At 41.5% G+C, this 18698-nt stretch overlaps 1 protein-coding gene across 1 annotated transcript in view; it reads left to right on the top strand.

Moving 5' to 3' along the window:
- COL19A1 (collagen type XIX alpha 1 chain) overlaps positions 1 to 18698 on the top strand; it is a 417733-nt gene that overhangs the window by 305313 nt on the left and 93722 nt on the right. Inside the window, exon 16 of the mRNA XM_043439611.1 lies at positions 5370 to 5423. Coding sequence (XP_043295546.1) covers positions 5370 to 5423 — 54 coding nt within the window. The remainder of the gene's footprint in view (positions 1 to 5369; positions 5424 to 18698) is intronic.

Below are 18698 nucleotides of genomic sequence, written 5' to 3'. Positions count from 1 at the left end.
TATGGCCCGGGATGAAATCCAAGAAGTGATCATGCCAACAGTTCATCATTTTCCACAGTAGCATCCAGCGACGCTGGTGGCCGACATTATGTTGTTTCTCTGTCTTCCACCTCTAGCAAGGTGTTAGCAAAAAAAAAAAAAAAAAGCTTTAAACGACCACTAACAGTTTATGTTCCCAAGTTGAATGCAGCTTTCATTGACTTCTTCACACCAGGTCCAATTCTTCGCAGCACGAAACAGCATCTGGGTCGCTCCCCACATGAGGCTGATAAACCGCTCAATAATTAACACGTGAGCACAGTTGGGTACTGAACAGGTGTGTCTCGCTGGAGTTCATGAGTGTTTTAAAACTGCTGTGTGGTTGTGTAATTATCACATTAGCCCACATGTCCTGTGTATCCCAATCCAACACAAATAGAGCGAAGCAGGGTAGCATCGGACAAGGCAATGGCACGCCACTCCAGTACTCTTGCCTGGAAAATCCCATGGGCGGAGGAGCCTGGTGGGCTGCGGACTATGGAGTCACTAAGAGTCGGACACGACTGAGCGACTTCACTTTCACTTTTCACTTTCATGCCTTGGAGAATGAAATGGCAACCCACTCCAGTGCTCTTGCCTGGAGAATCCCAGGGACGGGGGAGCCCGGTGGGCCGCCATCTATGGGGTTGCACAGAGTCGGACACAACTGAAGCGACTTAGCAGCAGCAGCAGAGTGGCATGAGACAGATGTTATGTAGCCATGATATCCATATAACTGTGCTGCAGGTCATTGTCAGGGACAGGATGTCGGGACAGGTTTCTTCTCCATAAACCTTCAACTGGTTTTCCTAGTAGAGCCCCTGAGAACATTAGCCAAGGCTGACATGCCCTCCATGGCTGGCCCCTCTTCTGGGCCTGAGTTATCCAAGCATATCTCCTTGCCATGCCTGTATGCTGTCACTTCAGTCATATCCGACTCTTTGAGACCCTGTGGACTGTAGCCCACAGGCTCCCCCGTCCATGGGATTCTCCAGGCAAGAATACTGGGGTGGGTTGCCATGCCCTCCTCCAGGGGATCTTCCTCAGAGAAAGTCACCTCTTGAGCACCCAGGAGCAGCTACTAACGCCATGTGATGCCTGAGGGTTAATCACTTACACGTGTCTTTCACGTCTTCCTCCTCATGCTTTATTGATGATCTGCAGGACTGACAGCTCTTAATAAACTTGTAAACAAATGAGTCTGGCTCTCCTCTAGCCATGCTTTGTATCAGCATGGAAAATAGAAAAATAGCACATCTCTAGGGGATGTGGCTATAGGGCAACCACTGATTCCAGGACCCCAGGGTCTATGTTGTTTCTCTGACAGTCAGCAGAGGACTGCTTTTGGCATTTACGTGCATGCTGTTTCTCTGTGGTCACTATCCCCGTCTTGATGGAGGTTGAGCAGCGCGGGGAGGCACTTCAGCCCTGACTGTAGTCAGGCAGGACGGAGGCCCCAGTCCCGGCTCTTCTGCCAGTCACCGCAGGGTTTTCCTGTCCTCTGGGAGAGTTTGTGTGAAGTGCTGCCTGCAGGCTGGACTGTTAGCTGTAAATCTCTGTTACATTATGTTTGGAATTTGTGCTACCCAAAGTATCCTAGGGACTGAAAGAACAAGAAAAAAAGTCATCATAAGTGCTCATCAGCAGGTGAAGCCCCAGAGCCTAAAATTTCTGGCTGGCCTCATTTGGAAGATGGCTGTATGAGTCTGACATTTTATGGCAAGAACAGGACATGACAGAGTGTGGAAGTGACTTTTATAGGTTTATCAGTCTTGTGGGTATCTGAATAATGTTGTTCAGACTTTTCTGCTGACCAGTGACCCTGTTCGGCCAGCTCTACTCTTGCTATTGTTTTTAGAGGGAAGAGCGGCCCTGGGCTCCCCTGCCTCGCCCTGGGGGGTGGGGGGGTGTGCTCACCCACAGGAACAGGCTTCTGGGTGAAGAATGCATTCTGTATTCACGGAAAACAGGTGCATGCTGCAGACAGATAACCGGTCTATGAAAGACCAGAGCCAGTTCTCACCCACTTTTCTAGAAGCTTAGCCCCATCCCATTATTTCTACTGTCCTCACCCACCATGCCACCCGTCCTGCACTGTGCAGTCCCTACCACGCTGCGTCCTCCAAGACCCTTCCAGAGGCCCTCTGCAGCGCCCTCTGACCACCTTCTTGGTCAGGCTCTGCAAAGGAAGATGAGATGCATTTTGAGTATAGTTGTGATAGGGTGGTATCTAGGGGGATAGCCAGACAAAATCTCCTTATCATGACTGGAGAGAATATATGAAGATAGATTTGGGACACAGAGAGAGGCCTCGCTCAGCCCTCCAGCAGCACTGCCCCCAGAGACTGTGTCAGGCACGGTGCTCCCTCATGTGAAGTGCTAAGTCCAGTTTGGCCTGTTTTATTTTCAATTTTAGTATTGTAAGTAAAACAGGAAAGAGCAATCAAACACCCTGTATTCTTCAGGTCACGGTCAACATGACAAAAAAATTACCCCCAAGATTATTTTAGGCTGAGAGTCTGCTTTACGTTAAAAGAGTAGAGTAAATAAAAAGTGAGTTTGGACCCAGGCTGCCTCCGTTTAATATTAGCCCTACCGCTTACCAGTCATGTGACCTTGGGCCAGCTAACCATTCCAAATGCTCATTTTCTGTACCTTTGGATTGAAAATAATGAGAGTAGGTACCTTGTGGTGTCATTGTAGAGATTAAATGAGTTAGTCTATTGGAAACCCTTGGTGTAATGCCTGGCACACAATACATACTATGTAAATGTCTGCTATTATTATTTGATTGATTCTTATGCTCTAGTTGAGAGATGTTATTAATTGCTCTGCTATATTCGGCACCTTAATTGTTCAGCCTTTCACTTTTAGTTAAGATGAATGTGTCTGAAACTAAATTTACCCACCACATCACTATTCTTTGATCTAATTGGCCTTATGATCAATAAACATTCACCATTCACCAAATGCCTACCATGCATATACCCCTAAGCTACCTGTTGTGGCTACTACTAGATATATATGATATCTAAGATTTCTGCTTGCCCCATTAAAAATAGTTACAGAAGGATCAATGTGTATGGAGTCTCCTGTCTGCTGAGTTTCAAGAATGAGTTCCTAACGTGCACCTTCTTGGCTGGACACTTTGTGAAATAACCCCAACTCAGTGATTGCTTTCCTCCTCACTTCAACTACCTGACCTAGAATACATCACGCAAAGCTGGCTGATGGGAAGAGAACCTGAAAAATATATAACGCCTTGAGAATTCTTTTCTGACATTAGCTCTGTTTTGATTCCAGCAAGGTAACAGCATCATTTGTCTTTCCAACTGCAGTAAGCTCCATTCCTCACAAGGCCTATTATTTTCTCACGAGTTACACCACCCTGATTCCATCATCTATCATTACATCTTCCTGTCCTTAACGTTTAATGGCACAAGCAAAGGATTTGTGTTAGAAGAGATGTCACAGGCTGTTCATAAGGAATACCTGTCATAAATGTTGACCAGTGTTAATCTTTTTCAGTATACTTAAGGTATTACCTGTATCAGTGGGTACAGATAGCAAATGTTTCTTAAAATATTTCTTTTTTTTAAATTGTAGTTGATATACAATGTTGGGTTAGTTTCTGGTGTGCAGCAAAGTGATTTATTTTTATAATTTTCATATTCTTTTCCATTATGGTTTATCACAGGATATATCAAATATAGCCCCCTGTGCTATGCAGTAGGACCTGTTATTTATCTATTCTGTATGTAATAGTTTACATCTTCTAATCCCAAACTCCCAATCCAGCCCTCTCCCCGCCTGTCAACCACAAGTCTGTTCTCTGTGAGCCTGTTTCTGTTTTGTGGATAAGTCTATTTGTGTCATTTTTTTAGAGTCCACATATAAGGGATGGCATCTGATATTTGTCCTTCTCTGTCTGACTTCACTCAGTATGACACTCTCTAGGTCCGTCCATGTAGCTGCAAATGGCATTATTTCACCCCTTTCAGTAGCTGAATAATATTGTAATAATAATATCTGTTGTACATGTACCACATCTTTTTTATCCATTCACCTGTCAGTGGACACTTGGGTTGCCATTCCCTTCTCCAGAAGATCTTCCTGAACCAGGGATCAACCTTGGGTCTCCCACATTGCAGGCAGATTCTTTACCATCTGAGCCACCAAGGAAGCCCAGTGGACACTTAGCTTGCTTCCAGGCCTTGGCTATTGTGAAAAATGCTGCTATGAACATCGGGGTGCATGGATCTTTTTTAATTATATTTTTCTCCAGAAGTATGCCCAGGAGTGGGGTTGCTGGATCACACGGCAACTCTATTTTTACTTCTTTAAGGAACCTCCATATTGTTCTCCATAATGCTTGCCTCTTAAAATGTTTCTTCACTTTTCAAAGCTTTTGTTCCCTTTTTAAAATAATAATCTTTGTATAATAGTGACTTTGCTTTGACTTTGCTTTGCTCAGTCACGGTCTTGTGGCATCTTACCTTGTGAGAACTTTGCTTCTCTAACACTTTCTCTCCTCCTAGAAGCTTTTGAAGTATAGGTGAAATATGCAGTCTCTTTTCTTAGACAGCTGAATCTATCTTAGCCTGAACCACTTGAATTAAAATCATGCTAATCTTTGCATTTTCTTATACCCCTCTCCCCAAAATGTAATCCTTGAAAAACTCAGAAAGTGCCCCCCTTCTCTCTTCCTGAAAGTTTTAGGGAGATACTGCTTTCTTTACTTCTTTTGTATCTGCCTGCAGCTCAGCATAGTGCTTTGTGAATATCTCCATGTCAACTGAAAACCACATGTACTTAAATGTCTTAAACCTGACATTATATAGCAAATATCTTTTTGTGGCCTGAAGGTTCATGGGCAGCCCATTTTTATCCAACTAATTCAAAAAGAAGCAATAGGAAAAAAGAAAACTGCTTTTCCTTTACTTTTTAAGTTAATAACACATGGATAGCACAAATTTATTTCTATAACACATTGATCAAAGGCTTCTAAGAAGTGTCAACAATAAACTGGAGCTCTTCAGCTCTTTCCTTGAGGAGTTTTATGGGTACAATTCCTTTCAATAAAGAATATGCTGATGACTGACTGTCTAGTAATATGTTACATGTTCCCAGTTAGGACCTTTCTTTGGATTCATGTAGGATTTAACCTAGAAATATATTTGAGGACCTGATAAGTTAATGTCCATGTAATTCTCTATTAATAAGAATACTTGACTTAAACGGACTCTTCCTTTTTCTTACCTGTAAGATTTCAAGAATTCTTAGGCATGTTATTTACTTATACATTGTTTTGATAAATGTTTATATATGCCTTTGATTTGTTTCTAATACAGGGACCCCCTGGAGTACAAGGAATGCCACAGACTCTTGATGGATATTATCACAAGGTATGGTTTCTTTCACTCACATCTTGAAATACAGAGATTTTATGTGATGTTATATTTGAAAAATAATTGCTAACTGCTCAGACCTTGAAGCGTAATCACATGTGCTTAACATCTTTCTATAATTAAAATATATTTCCAAAAAACTATTTTGCTCAGCATCTTTTTACAAAACCAGGATTTTTAAAAAATTCATTTCAAAGTTTTCAAAACTTCATGTAAAAAACTTAATGCAAAACCATGTTTCACCAGTGATAGCGTTATATGTTTAGTTTCCCTGAGGGCAGAAAGAGGTTATTTACTTTCTTAGAACTCTGGTTAGTGCAACAGGTGATAGATTTCTTACCAAACTACCTGGTGCTACACTAAAATCTCAAACAAAGGTTGATATACTCTAGGTCAAGGCTGAAATCTCCCACCTTTTAGGAAGGAGCCACTTTAACTTCCCCAAGGTTTTAAATTACAGTTGGTTTGGATGGAATATGATCTGGAAGGACCCGAGAGCTTTGCCCCCAGTTCTGCAAGGAAGCACAGCAGATGGAGAAGAATAGGTGTGAGCAACCGAGTGGGACTTAGAGCCCCAAGTGAGACCATCGAGTGACTCATCATCCATCACATTTGGGATCTGATCACTTTGTGTGGGGCATTCCAGCCACTGACTCAGATCCCCTATAACATCACACTTTATCATTGATAAGCTGCAGATTTGAAGACATTCCCCTTTATGTCTCTCCTGTGTTCCTGGTCTCCCTTCCTGTTGACTGCTGTTGCTCCTTTGTTTAAAATCCCAAAGAAACACGATGCCCGTGCCAGCAGAGCCCTCAAAAGCGGCAGGTGATCAGAAAAATGTTTGTTAAATGACACGCTACTTAATTCAAAGCCCCAATTCTTATTTCATCAGATTAAGTTCACCATGAAGACATGGATTGTTTGTGGCTGATAAATTTAAAATCAAAAGCGTGGAAAGTCTCTTCCACTTCCTGAATAATCCTGTCTTAAATTTTCTCATTTACTTGGATTTTCCAGGGAAAATGGAAAGCAATGTTCATTATTCTAATGTATATTAGGAAGAATGTTTGAGGTATATTTTATGATTCTTTAGTAAATATTTTCTGAATAGATCTATCTGTACTAGCTTTTCAAAACCATAAGCCTTGGCCTCCATGAAAAACAGTGAGAGAAGCATATCTAAAACTAATCAATTAGGATATGGTGTGTTTCTGTAATGACATCTATTGGTACAAAACAGGGTTTAGTGTAAATACTTCAAAATAATGAGAATGAGTTGCTCTGATGTCACAATGTCGGCTAAAAACTTGAAGACTACAACATATTGCTACCACCCTTAGCATAAAATTTACCAAGTTGCTACTTAGCTACTTGAATACTTGCTGTGAGATGCACAGCTTTTAATGCTCGTATCTGTACACAAGTCTCTCAACACCACTTCTATATATAGTTTATCTTCCCAATGAGTCAGTTTTCCCTTAAATGAAGATATATAGTGCATTTATATTTTAGAGTTTAAAGTTGAGAACATAAATTTTTTAACTTTAAGATTTTATTTCCGCCAAAATAGGGCTGACCAGGGCAGGTGAGTGGAGAATCTTCCCGACAGCAAACCAGTTCTTTGAATTTAGCTGTTGCCTCACTTAAAAGAGGGCTTTCCTGGTGGCCCTGCAGTAAAAAATCTGCCTGCAACACAGGAGACACAGTTCAATCCCTGGGTCAGGAAGATCCCTTGGAGAAGGAAATAGCAGCCCACTCCAGCATTCTTGCCTGGAGAATCCGTGGATAAAGGACCCTAGAGAGCTACAATGGGGTCGCAAAACAGTGGACATGACTTAGAAACTAAACAACAGCAACACCTAAGAGAACTCCGGCTGTTGTTACTACCCTTAGAAGACTGGGGCTCAAGGTATTTAGTCCACCTGTGCTCAGAAGATGACCTCAGAATCAGAGCATGGCTGTGTAAAGAGGGGAGAGCTTAGCTTCTCTTCCCCAGATGAAACATTGTTACCATGTAACATCAGAAGTCTTTAGACCCACCTGGAAATTAATAGAAGGGAACTTTCCAAAAGCTCCACTGTTTCCTTCTGAGAGTAGTTAGGGTCTTGCACTGAGATCAGGCTGTTCTACTGAGGTCAGTCTGCAGGATGGATGGAGGAGGTGTAGCCCACCTTCCCCAAACCTACATCTATCCTGACTCCCTTTCTGGGTTGTAACCACAGCCTCCTCACCCTCAGCTCCACAAAATAAAGGGGCAAACATGCCACGGCGAGTGATTTGTGGTTTTCACTTGGTGTGTCCACACCTACCCCATGCCACCCCTACCTACTGGGGATGCTGAAGTTGTTTCAATTTGCAATTCATTGCATGCCTGATGGTCTGGCTGTCCAAATAAGCCCAGAGAGAAACTGGGCCCTGAGTGAACCTTTCCTGGAGATTAAGTAATGAACCTTCTGTTGAAACACATAAAGTGACATTCCAAGGTTAAAATAATCTTCCTGGCTAAATTGGCATTGATTGACATAACATCTGCCTTTGAGTCCTGGGCCTCAGCACCTCAGCTTGCGGTAGTTCCAACCGTCCTGCAGCCAGGATTCTGCTGAAGCAGCTACCCCGAGGGATGGGTGGCAGACCGCTGAGACACCTCCCCTCTCTATTCTCACCTGAAAGAGTTCCTGGCTCATTCCCTTGCACCGGGAATCCTCAAAGGCAAAGAAATTGCCTTTGGCCCCTGTACGAGAGTTGCTGTTTTCCTCTACACTTTCCTTATCATCAAAGGAAGAAACTCAGGCATAAAAAGCCCTCTCCTCTCACAGCACCGATCAAGAATGGAATTAGGGAAGAAAAAAGGAAGCCAGGAACAGAGAGCCCAAGGAGGGAGATGGGGACAATTCCAAAAGTGTGTTTCTATGCATTTTTGCCTACTCTCTTGAGGATACAATGAGTAAAAGGTAGACTTCCCTCTCCATCAAAAAAATAATTTGCAGAACAGCTGCTCCCATCCTGCAAGACTGTTTGCAAAGAAGCAACAATGCTGAGCATATTCTTCCCCTCAAGGAAAATCTGCTCACAATCCAGTAAACTGATCTGCATTGTCTCCAGCTCTGGGGATTGTAATAAAAATTTGATAGGCTCTGTCAACTGCTAAAGCCGTCGGAACCAGAGCTCCTTACAACAATCTAGATTGGAAAGGGAAAAAAACGTGTTCTCTCTGGAGGCCACGTACCAGCAGATTTTACATTTGATATTGTGTTTTAAAGATCCACATGGAAAATGTGTAGTTGGTATCTTAACATCATCACGCTCAGTGTAGTTTGCAGAGAATCAGTCTCATCTGTTGGAGATGGATGCTCTGCCTCCTGGCAACCAGTTCCAGCCTTCACTTCTCCAAATCGTTGATCCAAAAAAACCTATTTACCAGCAAAATAATCTATTTTTCCTTTTGAGTATCAAATCACAACTTCACTTTCACATGCACAGAATAGAAAGGACAGAAAACACTTCTCCAAAATCAAAATTCAAGATCTCTCCAAGCAGTGAGTTAAACCCAAAGATGGCACAGAATGTGAAGGCTTCCTAGGAGGCACTACAGGAAACCCTTCTGGGCCTAGAAGGTTTAGAGATATAATTTCACTCCTAATTTTTTGCCTTCCCCCTCCCAGTGCCAAAGGATCCACTAGCTTTGGAGAACATGGAGCTGGGCACAGACATGGATTTTTGGATTTTTAGCATTATCGTAGAGAATCCTGACACTCACCTGGGTCTGCTCCTCCCTTCCATGGACAACCACACTCAGACCTGGTGAAATGTGTTCTGTGAGGCCCTGAGTTGCTGGATGTAAAGCCAGCCTTGGCCTTTCTTTCCAAAGGAGCACAGCCCTCTTAGGCCACATGTTAATTTGCTAGAACTGCTCTAACGAAGCGCCACAATCTGAGTGGCTTCACCATCAGAAGCGTGTAACCTCAGAGCTCCAGAGGTGTTGGCAGGACCTCACCGTCTCTGAAGCTGCTGAAAGAGGTGCGTTCCAGGCCTTGCTTTCGTGGCTCATTGGCTTGTGACCCCATAACTCTCATCTTGATGTGGTGGTGTTCCCCCATATGTGCATGTCTCTGTGTCCAAAGTTTATTTTTATAAAGATACTGTCACATTGAGTTAGGGGTCCACCCTGCTCCAGCATGACCTCACCTGAAGTAATTACTTCTGAAAAAAAACAAAAATTACTTGTAAGTGAGGTCACATGCTGAAATACTAAGGGTTAGGACTAACATGTGAATTGAGGGGACGGGGGTGGACACAATTCAGTGAATAATAGATAACCAGGTTTTTTTGAACCTTATGTCCCCTCATGCTTGGAATTAAATTCCTAAGGACTAATCTGTGGAATTGTTAATTACCCCATGTCCTATGAGGGGGTTCAAGTCCTTGGTCTCTTTTATTAGATTGAGCCATAGGAAATTGCTGACATTTGACTCTTGGAAGCCTATAGGGATGGCTGTCTCCTATTCTGCAGCCTGCAGATTTCTGGAAACTTCCATCTTTCCAGAGAATACCCTCCAGAGGGCAGTTGAAATACCTTGAGCCTTCCACCTGCCTGACTATAGATTATGTTAGCCATTTCCCACAAGGAAACAAAGGACATATCCTCACATCCAAGAATGCTTTTACAAAATTTAAAAAAAAATTATTGACATATAGGTGATTAGTGGATTTCCCTGATAGCTCAGTTGGTAAAGACTCCTCCTGCATTCCCCAGTTTGATTCCCTGGTTGGAAAGATCCCCTGGAGAAGGGATAGGCTACCCACTCCAATATTCTTGGGCTTCCCTGGTGGCTCAGCTGGTAAAGAATCCGCCTACAATGCAGGAGACCTGGGTGTGATCCCTGGATTGGGAAGATCCCCTGGAGAAGGGAAAGGTTACCCACTCCGGTATTCTGACCTGGAGAAATCCATGGACTTTATAGTCAACGGGGTCACAGTCAGACACAACTGAGTGATTTTCACTTTCATAGGTGTGCCATATACTATACCTAAAATCAGTATAATATTGTTAATCGCCTATGATTATTATTTACTCTTCTTTCTCAGAATGACTTTGGCTATTCAGAGTCTTTTACAGCTCCATATAAATTTTAGAATCATCTGTTCTAGTTCTGTGGAAAAAAATGTAATGGATATTTTGATAGCAATTACATTAAAAATGTAGATTACTTTGGGTAGTATAACATTTTAACAATATTAATTCTTCTGATCAATGAATATGGATCTTTACATTTCTTTGTATCATCTTCAATTTCTTTAATTATTGTTTTGGAGTTTTCAGAGCATAAGTCTTTCATTTTCTCAGTTAAAGTTTACTCCTAGGTGTTTTATATATTTTTTTTTATTTTAAATGAAATTTGCTTTCTTGCTTTCTCTTTCAGACAGTTCATTATTAGTGTTTAGAAAAGCAACACATTTCTATGCTAGTCTCATATCCTGAAACTTTACTGAATTCATTTACTAGTCCGAATAGTTTTTTGGTGGAGACTTTGGGGTTTTCTATATAGAGTATCAAGTCATCTGCAAAAAATGACAGTTTTACTGCTTTCCTTCCTATCTGGATGCCTTTTATTTCTTTTCCATGTCTGATTACTGTGGCTAGGACTTCTAGTACATTAAGTAGAGGTGGCAAGAGTGAGCATGTATATTTTCTTCCTGATTTTGAAGGAAAGGTTTTCAGCTTTTTACTCTTGAGTAAGATGTTCTAACACCAGGCTTCCCTGGTGGCTCAGATGGTAAAGCGTCTGCCTGCAATACGGGAGACCCTGGTTCGATCCCTGGGTCGGGAAGATCCCCTGGAGAAGGAAATGGCAACCTCCAGTACTCTTGTCTGGAAAATTCCATGGACGGAGGAGCCTGGTAGGCTACAGTTCATGGGGTTGCAAAGAGTTGGACACGACTGAGCGACTTCACTAAGTCACTAAAATGATAGATAAAGGTTTGTCATAAATGTCATTTATTGTGTTGAGATATGTTTCCACTACAACAGCTTTGATGAGAATTTTTAATCATGAATGGATGTTGAATTTTATCAGATGTTTTTTCTGTGTCTATTGAGATTGTCCAATTATTTTTATCTTTCTTTTGTAAATGTGTTCTTTCATATTGATTTGTGTTTATTGAACCACCCTTGCATTCCTGGAATAAATCGCATTTGCTCATGATTTATGATCCCTTTTATATATTGTCAAATTCAGTTTGCTAATATTTTTAAAGGGTTTTTGCTTCTGTATCCATCAGATATATTTTCTTTTTTCTGTGGTTTCTTTGGTTTCAGCATCAAAGTAATGGTTCAGTTCAGTTCAGTCGCTCAGTCGTGTCCGACTCTTTGCAACCCCATGAATCGCAACACCAGGCCTCCCTGTCCATCACCAATTTCCAGAGTTTACTCAAACTCACGTCCATCGAGTCAGTGATGCCATCCAGCCATCTCATCCTCTGTCATCCCCTTCTCCTCCTGCCCCCAATCCCTCCCAGTATCAGGGTCTTTTCCAATGAATCAACTCTTCACATGAGGTGGCCAAAGTACTGGAGTTTCAGCTTCAGCATCAGTCCTTCCAATGAACACCCAGGACTGATCTCCTTTGGGATGGACTGGTTGGATCTCCTTGCAGTCCAAGGGACTCTCAAGAGTCTTCTCCAACACCATAGTTCAAAAGCATCAATTTTTCGGCACTCAGCTTTCTTCACATCCCAACTCTCACATCCATACATGACCACTGGAAAAACCATAGCCTTGACTAGATACACCTTTGTTGGCAAAGTAATATCTCTGCTTTTTAATATGCTATCCAGGTTGGTCATAACTTTCCTTCCAAGGAGTAAGCGTCTTTCAATTTCATGGCTGCAGTCACCATCTGCAGTGATTTTGGAGCCCAAAAAACTAAAGTCTGACACTTCTTCCACTGTTTCCCCATCTATTTGCCATGAAGTGATGGGACCAGATGCCATGATCTTAGTTTTCTGAATGTTAAGTTTTAAGCCAACTTTTTCACTCTCCTCTTTCACTTTCACCAAGAGGCTCTTTAGTTCCTCTTCACTTTCTGACATAAGGGTGGTATCATCTGCACATCTGAGGTTATTGATATTTCTCCAAGCAATCTTGATTTCAGCTTGAGCTTCTTCCAGCCCAGCGTTTCTCATGATGTACTCTGCATATAAGTTAAATAAGCAGGGTGACAATATACAGCCTTGATGTACTCCTTTTCCTATTTGGAACCAGTCTGTTGTTCCATGCCCTGTTCTAACTGTTGCTTCCTGACCTGCATACAGGTTTCTCAAGAGGCAGGTCAGGTGGTCTGGTATTCCCATCTCTTTCAGAATTTTCCACATTTTATTGTGATCCACACAATCAAAGTCTTTGACATAGTCAATAAAGCAGAAATAGATGTTTTTCTGGAACTCTCTTGCTTTTTCGATGATCCAGAGGATGTTGGCAATTTGATCTCTGGTTCCTCTGCCTTTTCTAACAGCAGCTTGAACATCTGGAAGTTCACGGTTCACGTATTGCTGAAGCCTGGCTTGGAGAATTTTGAGCATTACTTTACTGGTGTGTAAGATGAGTGCAATTGTGAGGTAGTTTGAGCATTCTTTGGCATTGCCTTTCTTTGGGATTGGAATGCAAACTGACCTTTTCCAGTCCTGTGGCCACTGCTGAGTTTTCCAAATTTGCTGGCATATTGAGTGCAGCACTTTCACAGCATCATCTTTCAGGATTTGAAATAGCTCAACTGGAATTTCATCACCTCCACTAGCTTTGTTCATAGTGATGCTTTCTAAGGCCCACTTCACTTCACATTCCAGGATGTCTGGCTGTAGGTGAGTGTGAGTGATCACACCATCGTGATTATCTGGGTCGTGAAGATCTTTTTTGTACAGTCCTTCTGTGTATTCTTGCCACCTCTTCTTAATATCTTCTGCTTCTGTTAGGTCCATACCATTTCTGTCCTTTATTGAACCCATCTTTGCATGAAATGTTCCCTTGGTATCTCTAATTTTCTTGTAGAGATCTCTAGTCTTTCCCATTCTGTTGTTTTCCTCTATTTCTTTATATTGCTCGCTGAGGAAGGCTTTCTTAATCTCTCCTTGCTATTCTTTGGAACTCTGCATTCACATGGGAATATGTTTCCTTTTCTCCTTTGCTTTTCGCTTCTCTTCTTTTCACAGCTATTTGTAAGGCCTCCTCAGACAACCATTTTGCCTTTTTGCATTTCTTTTCCATGGGGATGGTCTTGATCCCTGTCTCCTGTACGTGTCATGAACCTCTGTCCATAGTTCATCAGGCACTCTGTCTATCAGATCTAGTCCCTTAAGTCTATTTCTCACTTTCACTGTATAGTCATAAGGGATTTGATTTAGGTCATACCTGAATGGTCTAGTGGTTTTCCCTACTTTCTTCAATTTAAGTCTGAATTTGGCAATAAGGAGTTCATGATCTGAGCCACAGTCAGCTCCTGGTCTTGTTTTTGCTGACTGTATAGAGCTTCTCCATCTTTGGCTGCAAAGAATATAATCAATCTAATTTCTGTATTGACCATCTGGTGATGTCCATGTGTAAAGTCTTCTCTTGTGTTGTTGGAAGAGGGTGTTTGCTATGACCAGTGGGTTCTCTTGCCAAAACTCTATTAGCCTTTGTCCTGCTTCATTCTGTACTCCAAGGCCAAATTTGCCTGTTACTCCAGGTGTTTCTTGACATCCTAGTTTTGCATTCCAGGCCCCTATAATGAAAAGGACATCTTTTTTGGGTGTTCGTTCTAAAAGGTCTTGTAGGTCTTCATAGAACCATTCAACTTCAGCTTCTTCAGCGTTACTGGTTGGGACATAGGCTTGGATTACTGTGATATTGAATGGTTTGCCGAAATGAACAGAGATCATTCTGTCATTTTTGAGATTGCATCCAAGTACTGCATTTCGAACTCTTGTTGACTATGATGGCTACACTATTTCTTTTAAGGGATTCTTGCCCACAGTAGTAGATATAATGGTCATCTGAGTTAAATTCACCCATTCCAGTCCATTTGAGTTCACTGATTTCTAGAATGTCGACATTCACTCTTGCCATCTCCTGTTTGACCACTTCCAATTTGCCTTGATTCATGACTTAGCAGCAGCAGCATGGACCTAACATTCCAGGTTCCTATGCAATATTTCTCTTTACAGCATCAGACCTTGCTTCTATCACCAGTCACATCCACAACTGGGTATTGTTTTTGCTTTGGCTCCATCTCTTCATTCTTTCTGGAGTTATTTATCCACTGATCTCCAGTAGCATATTGGGCACTTACCGACCTGGGGAGTTCTTCTTTCAGTGTCCTATCTTTTTGCTTTTTCATACTGTTCATGGGGTTCCCAAGACAAGAATACTGAAGTGGTTTGCCATTCCCTTCTCTAGTGGACCACATTCTGTCAGACCTCTCCACCATGACCCATCCGTCTTGGGGTGGCCCCACATGGCATGGCTTAGTTTCACTGAGTTAGACAAGGCTGTGGTCCTGTGATCAGATTGGCTAGTTTTCTGTGATTATCATTTCAGTGCGTCTGCCCTCTGATGCCCTCTCGCAACACCTACCGTCTTACTTGGGTTTCTCTTACCTTGGATGTGGGGTATCTCTTCATGGCTGCTCCAGCAAAGCGCAGCTGCTGCTCCTTACCTTGGACGAGGAGTATCTCCTAAAGTAATGGTAGTCTCACAGAATGTGTTTTGTGGTGTTCCTTTCTTTTCAATTTTTTAGGACAGTTGGAGAAAGATTTTTAGCTCTTCTTTCTTTATTTGGTAGAATTCCCCTGTGAAGCTGTCTGGCCTTGGCCTTTTTGGGATTGATCTGTTCAGATAGTCTGTTTCTTCTTTATTCTGTCTTGAAAGATTGTATTTTTCTAGAAATGTGCCCATTTCTTCTAGGTTGTTCAATTTGTTGGCCTATAACTGTTTGTAGTATTATCTTATGATTTTTTGTATCTCTATGATATCATTTCTAATTACTCCTCTTCCATTTATTGTTTCATTTGGATCCTCTCTATTTCTTGATGATCCTCATTAAAGGATCAACTTTGTTTATCTTTTCAAACAACCAGCTTTTGGTTTCACTGATCTTTTCTATTTTTTTTGCTTTTATTTTATGTATTTCCTCTCTGATATTTATTATTTCCTTCTGCTGTTCTTTTTATCATTCCTTTATATGATAAATTATATTTCTTTACTTGAGGTTTTTTGCTTGTTTCTTGAGATAGGTCTGTCTCACTATGAACTTCCCTCTTAGGACTGCTTTTACTAAACCCTACAGATTTTAGAAAGTTGTGTTTTTATTTTATTTTGTCTCAAGCAATTTTCTGGTTTCCCCTGTGATTTCTACATTGGCCCATTGTTTTTTTAGTAGCATATTGTTTAGCCTCCATGTGTTTGTGTTTTTCCCATTTTTCTTATATAATTGATGTCTAGTTTCATATTATTGTGCTTGGAAGAAATGCTTGATATATTTTCTGTCCTGTTAAATTGTTCAGACTTGTTTTGCAGCCTAACATGTGATGTATCCCAAAGAACATTCCATGGGCACTTGAAAAGAATGTTTCTTTTGCTGTTTTTGGATGGAATGTCCTGTTAAGTCCAACAGGACTTACCTATTAAGTCCAACTAGCCTAGAATGTCATTTAAGACTATGGTTTCCTTATTGATTTCTTTTCTGAATGATCTATCCATTGGTGTAAGTGTAATATTAAAATCCACTACCACTAATGTATTGTCAATTTCTTCCTTTATACCTGTTAATATTTACTTTATACATATCGGTGCTTCTGTATTGGGTGCATGTATATTAACAAGTATAATATCTCTTCTTACAATGATCTTTTTATCATTATATGATGCTTTGTCTTTTGGTATAGACTTTGTTTTAAAGTCTGTTTTGTCTGATATGAGTAATGCTGTTATTTCCTTTTCCATCCCTTCACTTTCTGTTTGCTTGTCTTTCCCTCTGACGTGAGTCTCTCGCAGGCATCGTACAGATGGGTCTCGTGTTTATACCATCAGCCACTCTGTTTCTTCTGACTGGATCATTTAGTCTGTTGACACTTAAAGTGAATTAATAGGAATGTACTCGCTGCCATTTTCTTACTTATTTTCTGGTTGTTTTTGTAATCCTTCTGTTGTTTTCTTATTGTTGTAGTTTCTGCCCTTGTGGTTTGATCACTTTCTTTAGTGGTGTGCATGTATTACTTTCTCTCTAGTTCTTTGTGTATTTATTTTAGGTTTTTGATCTGTGGTTACACATACGTTGACCTGTAACTATTTCTTTTTGTTTTAAACTAGTAGTCATTTAAGTGCAATCATAGTCTAAAATATTCATATTTTTTATTTTCAGCCACACTTTGTGTTTTCAATGTCATATTTTACACCTTCAAGTTTATCCCTTCCCTGTTTATTATAGTACATTCTACAATTTTATTTCCTTTTAATCTTTGTAACTAGCTTAAATAGTTGATTCACAGCCATTGCTATATTTTTCCCTCTTCTAGTGAGATTTTTTTCTTTCCATATAGTCTTTCTTCTGACTGTAACCTTTTTGTTTCCACTTAGAGATGACTCTAACTTTTTTTTTAGGGTAAGTTTAGTATTGATGAACTTTTTGAGTTTTTTCTTGTCTGAGAAGTTATCTCTCCTTCAATACTAAATGATAACTTTTCTGGGTAGATTATGCTAGGTTGTAGGTTTTTACTTTTCAGCACTTTCCCTTCTGGTCTACAAAGTTTCTATAAAATCAGTTGATAGCCTCACGGGGGTTCCCTGGTATATGATTCTTTGTTTCTCTCTTGCTGCCTTTAGAATTCACTTTAACGTTTGCCATTTTAATTATATGTCTTGGTGTAGGTCTGTTTGGGTTCATCCTATTTGGGACATTCTATGTTTCCTGTACTTGGATAACACTTCCTTCTTCAGGTTTGGGAGGTTTTCAGACACAATTTCATCAAATGCACTTTTTTACTACTTTCTGTCTGTCTTCTTCTGAGTTCCCAATAATACAAAGACTGATATGCTTGATGTTGTCTCAGAGCCCCCTTAAACTGTTCCCGTTTTTTAAAATTTGTTTTTCTCCTTTCTGCTTTGGTCGTGTGATTCTCGTTTTTATATCTTCCAGATCACTATGTGTCCTTCTGTTCCACCTAGCCTGCTATTCACTCCTTCGTGTGTGTGTGTGTGTTGCTTATTTACTGTATTCTTCAGTTCTTCCTGGTTCTTTGTTATATTTTCTAGTTCCTTATTAAAGTCTCAGTGTGTTCATCTGTTCTTTTCTCTAATTCACTTATCATTCTTATTCCTAATGCTTTGAAATCTTTAACTGATGAATTATTTATTTCTGTTTTATTGTTTGTTCTCTTAGGAGTTTTCTTTTGTCCCCTTTGAATCAAATCTGTCTTCTCATTTTGCTAACTTTCTCTGTCTCTGACGTTAGGTGAAACAGTTACCGGTATGGTCTTGAAGGAGTGTCCTTTAGTGGGAGCATCCCTATATAGTCCGTATGTGCCCAGTGGGAGAGCTGGAGCTGGCCTGAGCCTGAGTCACGTCTTCCCCGAGGATGTGCTGATTACTACCACCTTGGTAGAAAATTGAGCGTGAGATGGCATTAGAGCTGGATCCAGGTGTGATTCAAGGCTTCTCCTCTGCCTCGTGACCATCGCCACCCCACTGGGGGTGGGGGCAGGTTCCCAGTTGCTGGAGCAGAAGGCGTGAGGGTCAGGCCTGAGATGCTTCCATGCCCTCTGTGTGTGTGCCCTTTGCCTCTCCCACGACCAGCACCCTTGCCTTTGGAGGGAAGCAGTGCTGGAGCAAGAGGGCCTGGAATGGGTGCGTGGTGGTCCCGAGACCTTTGGGGTTCTGGACGGCTCCCAGTCTGCTGCCTCCAGGAGTGACAGCGATGGCTGTTGCCCGCATCCAGATGATGTGCCAGGTCTTCATCCCCTACTGCATCCCTCCCTCGGCCCTGGCAGTCCTTGCCCTAGCGTGGTGCTGTGCCACGGAGCAAGCCAGCTGGGCCAGGCACTCTGCTTGGGCTGGGGCACACACGGAGGGGGCCGCAGGAACCATGCAGGGTTCAGGATAGCTTTTGTCTGCTTCCGTCCTTCCTGGGGGTAAGCCTCTTCACAAGCAGGCTCTAGGTTTCTTACATTCTCAGTGCCGCTGGTTCTCAAGCCCCCTGAGGAGACATTTCTTCCTGACGTCAGTGCCTAGGACTGGGGTGC

Source organism: Cervus canadensis, chromosome 20, assembly GCF_019320065.1.
Source record: "Cervus canadensis isolate Bull #8, Minnesota chromosome 20, ASM1932006v1, whole genome shotgun sequence".
Taxonomy (NCBI): Eukaryota; Metazoa; Chordata; class Mammalia; order Artiodactyla; family Cervidae; genus Cervus; species Cervus canadensis.
This window is presented reverse-complemented; position numbering and strand designations above follow the sequence as displayed.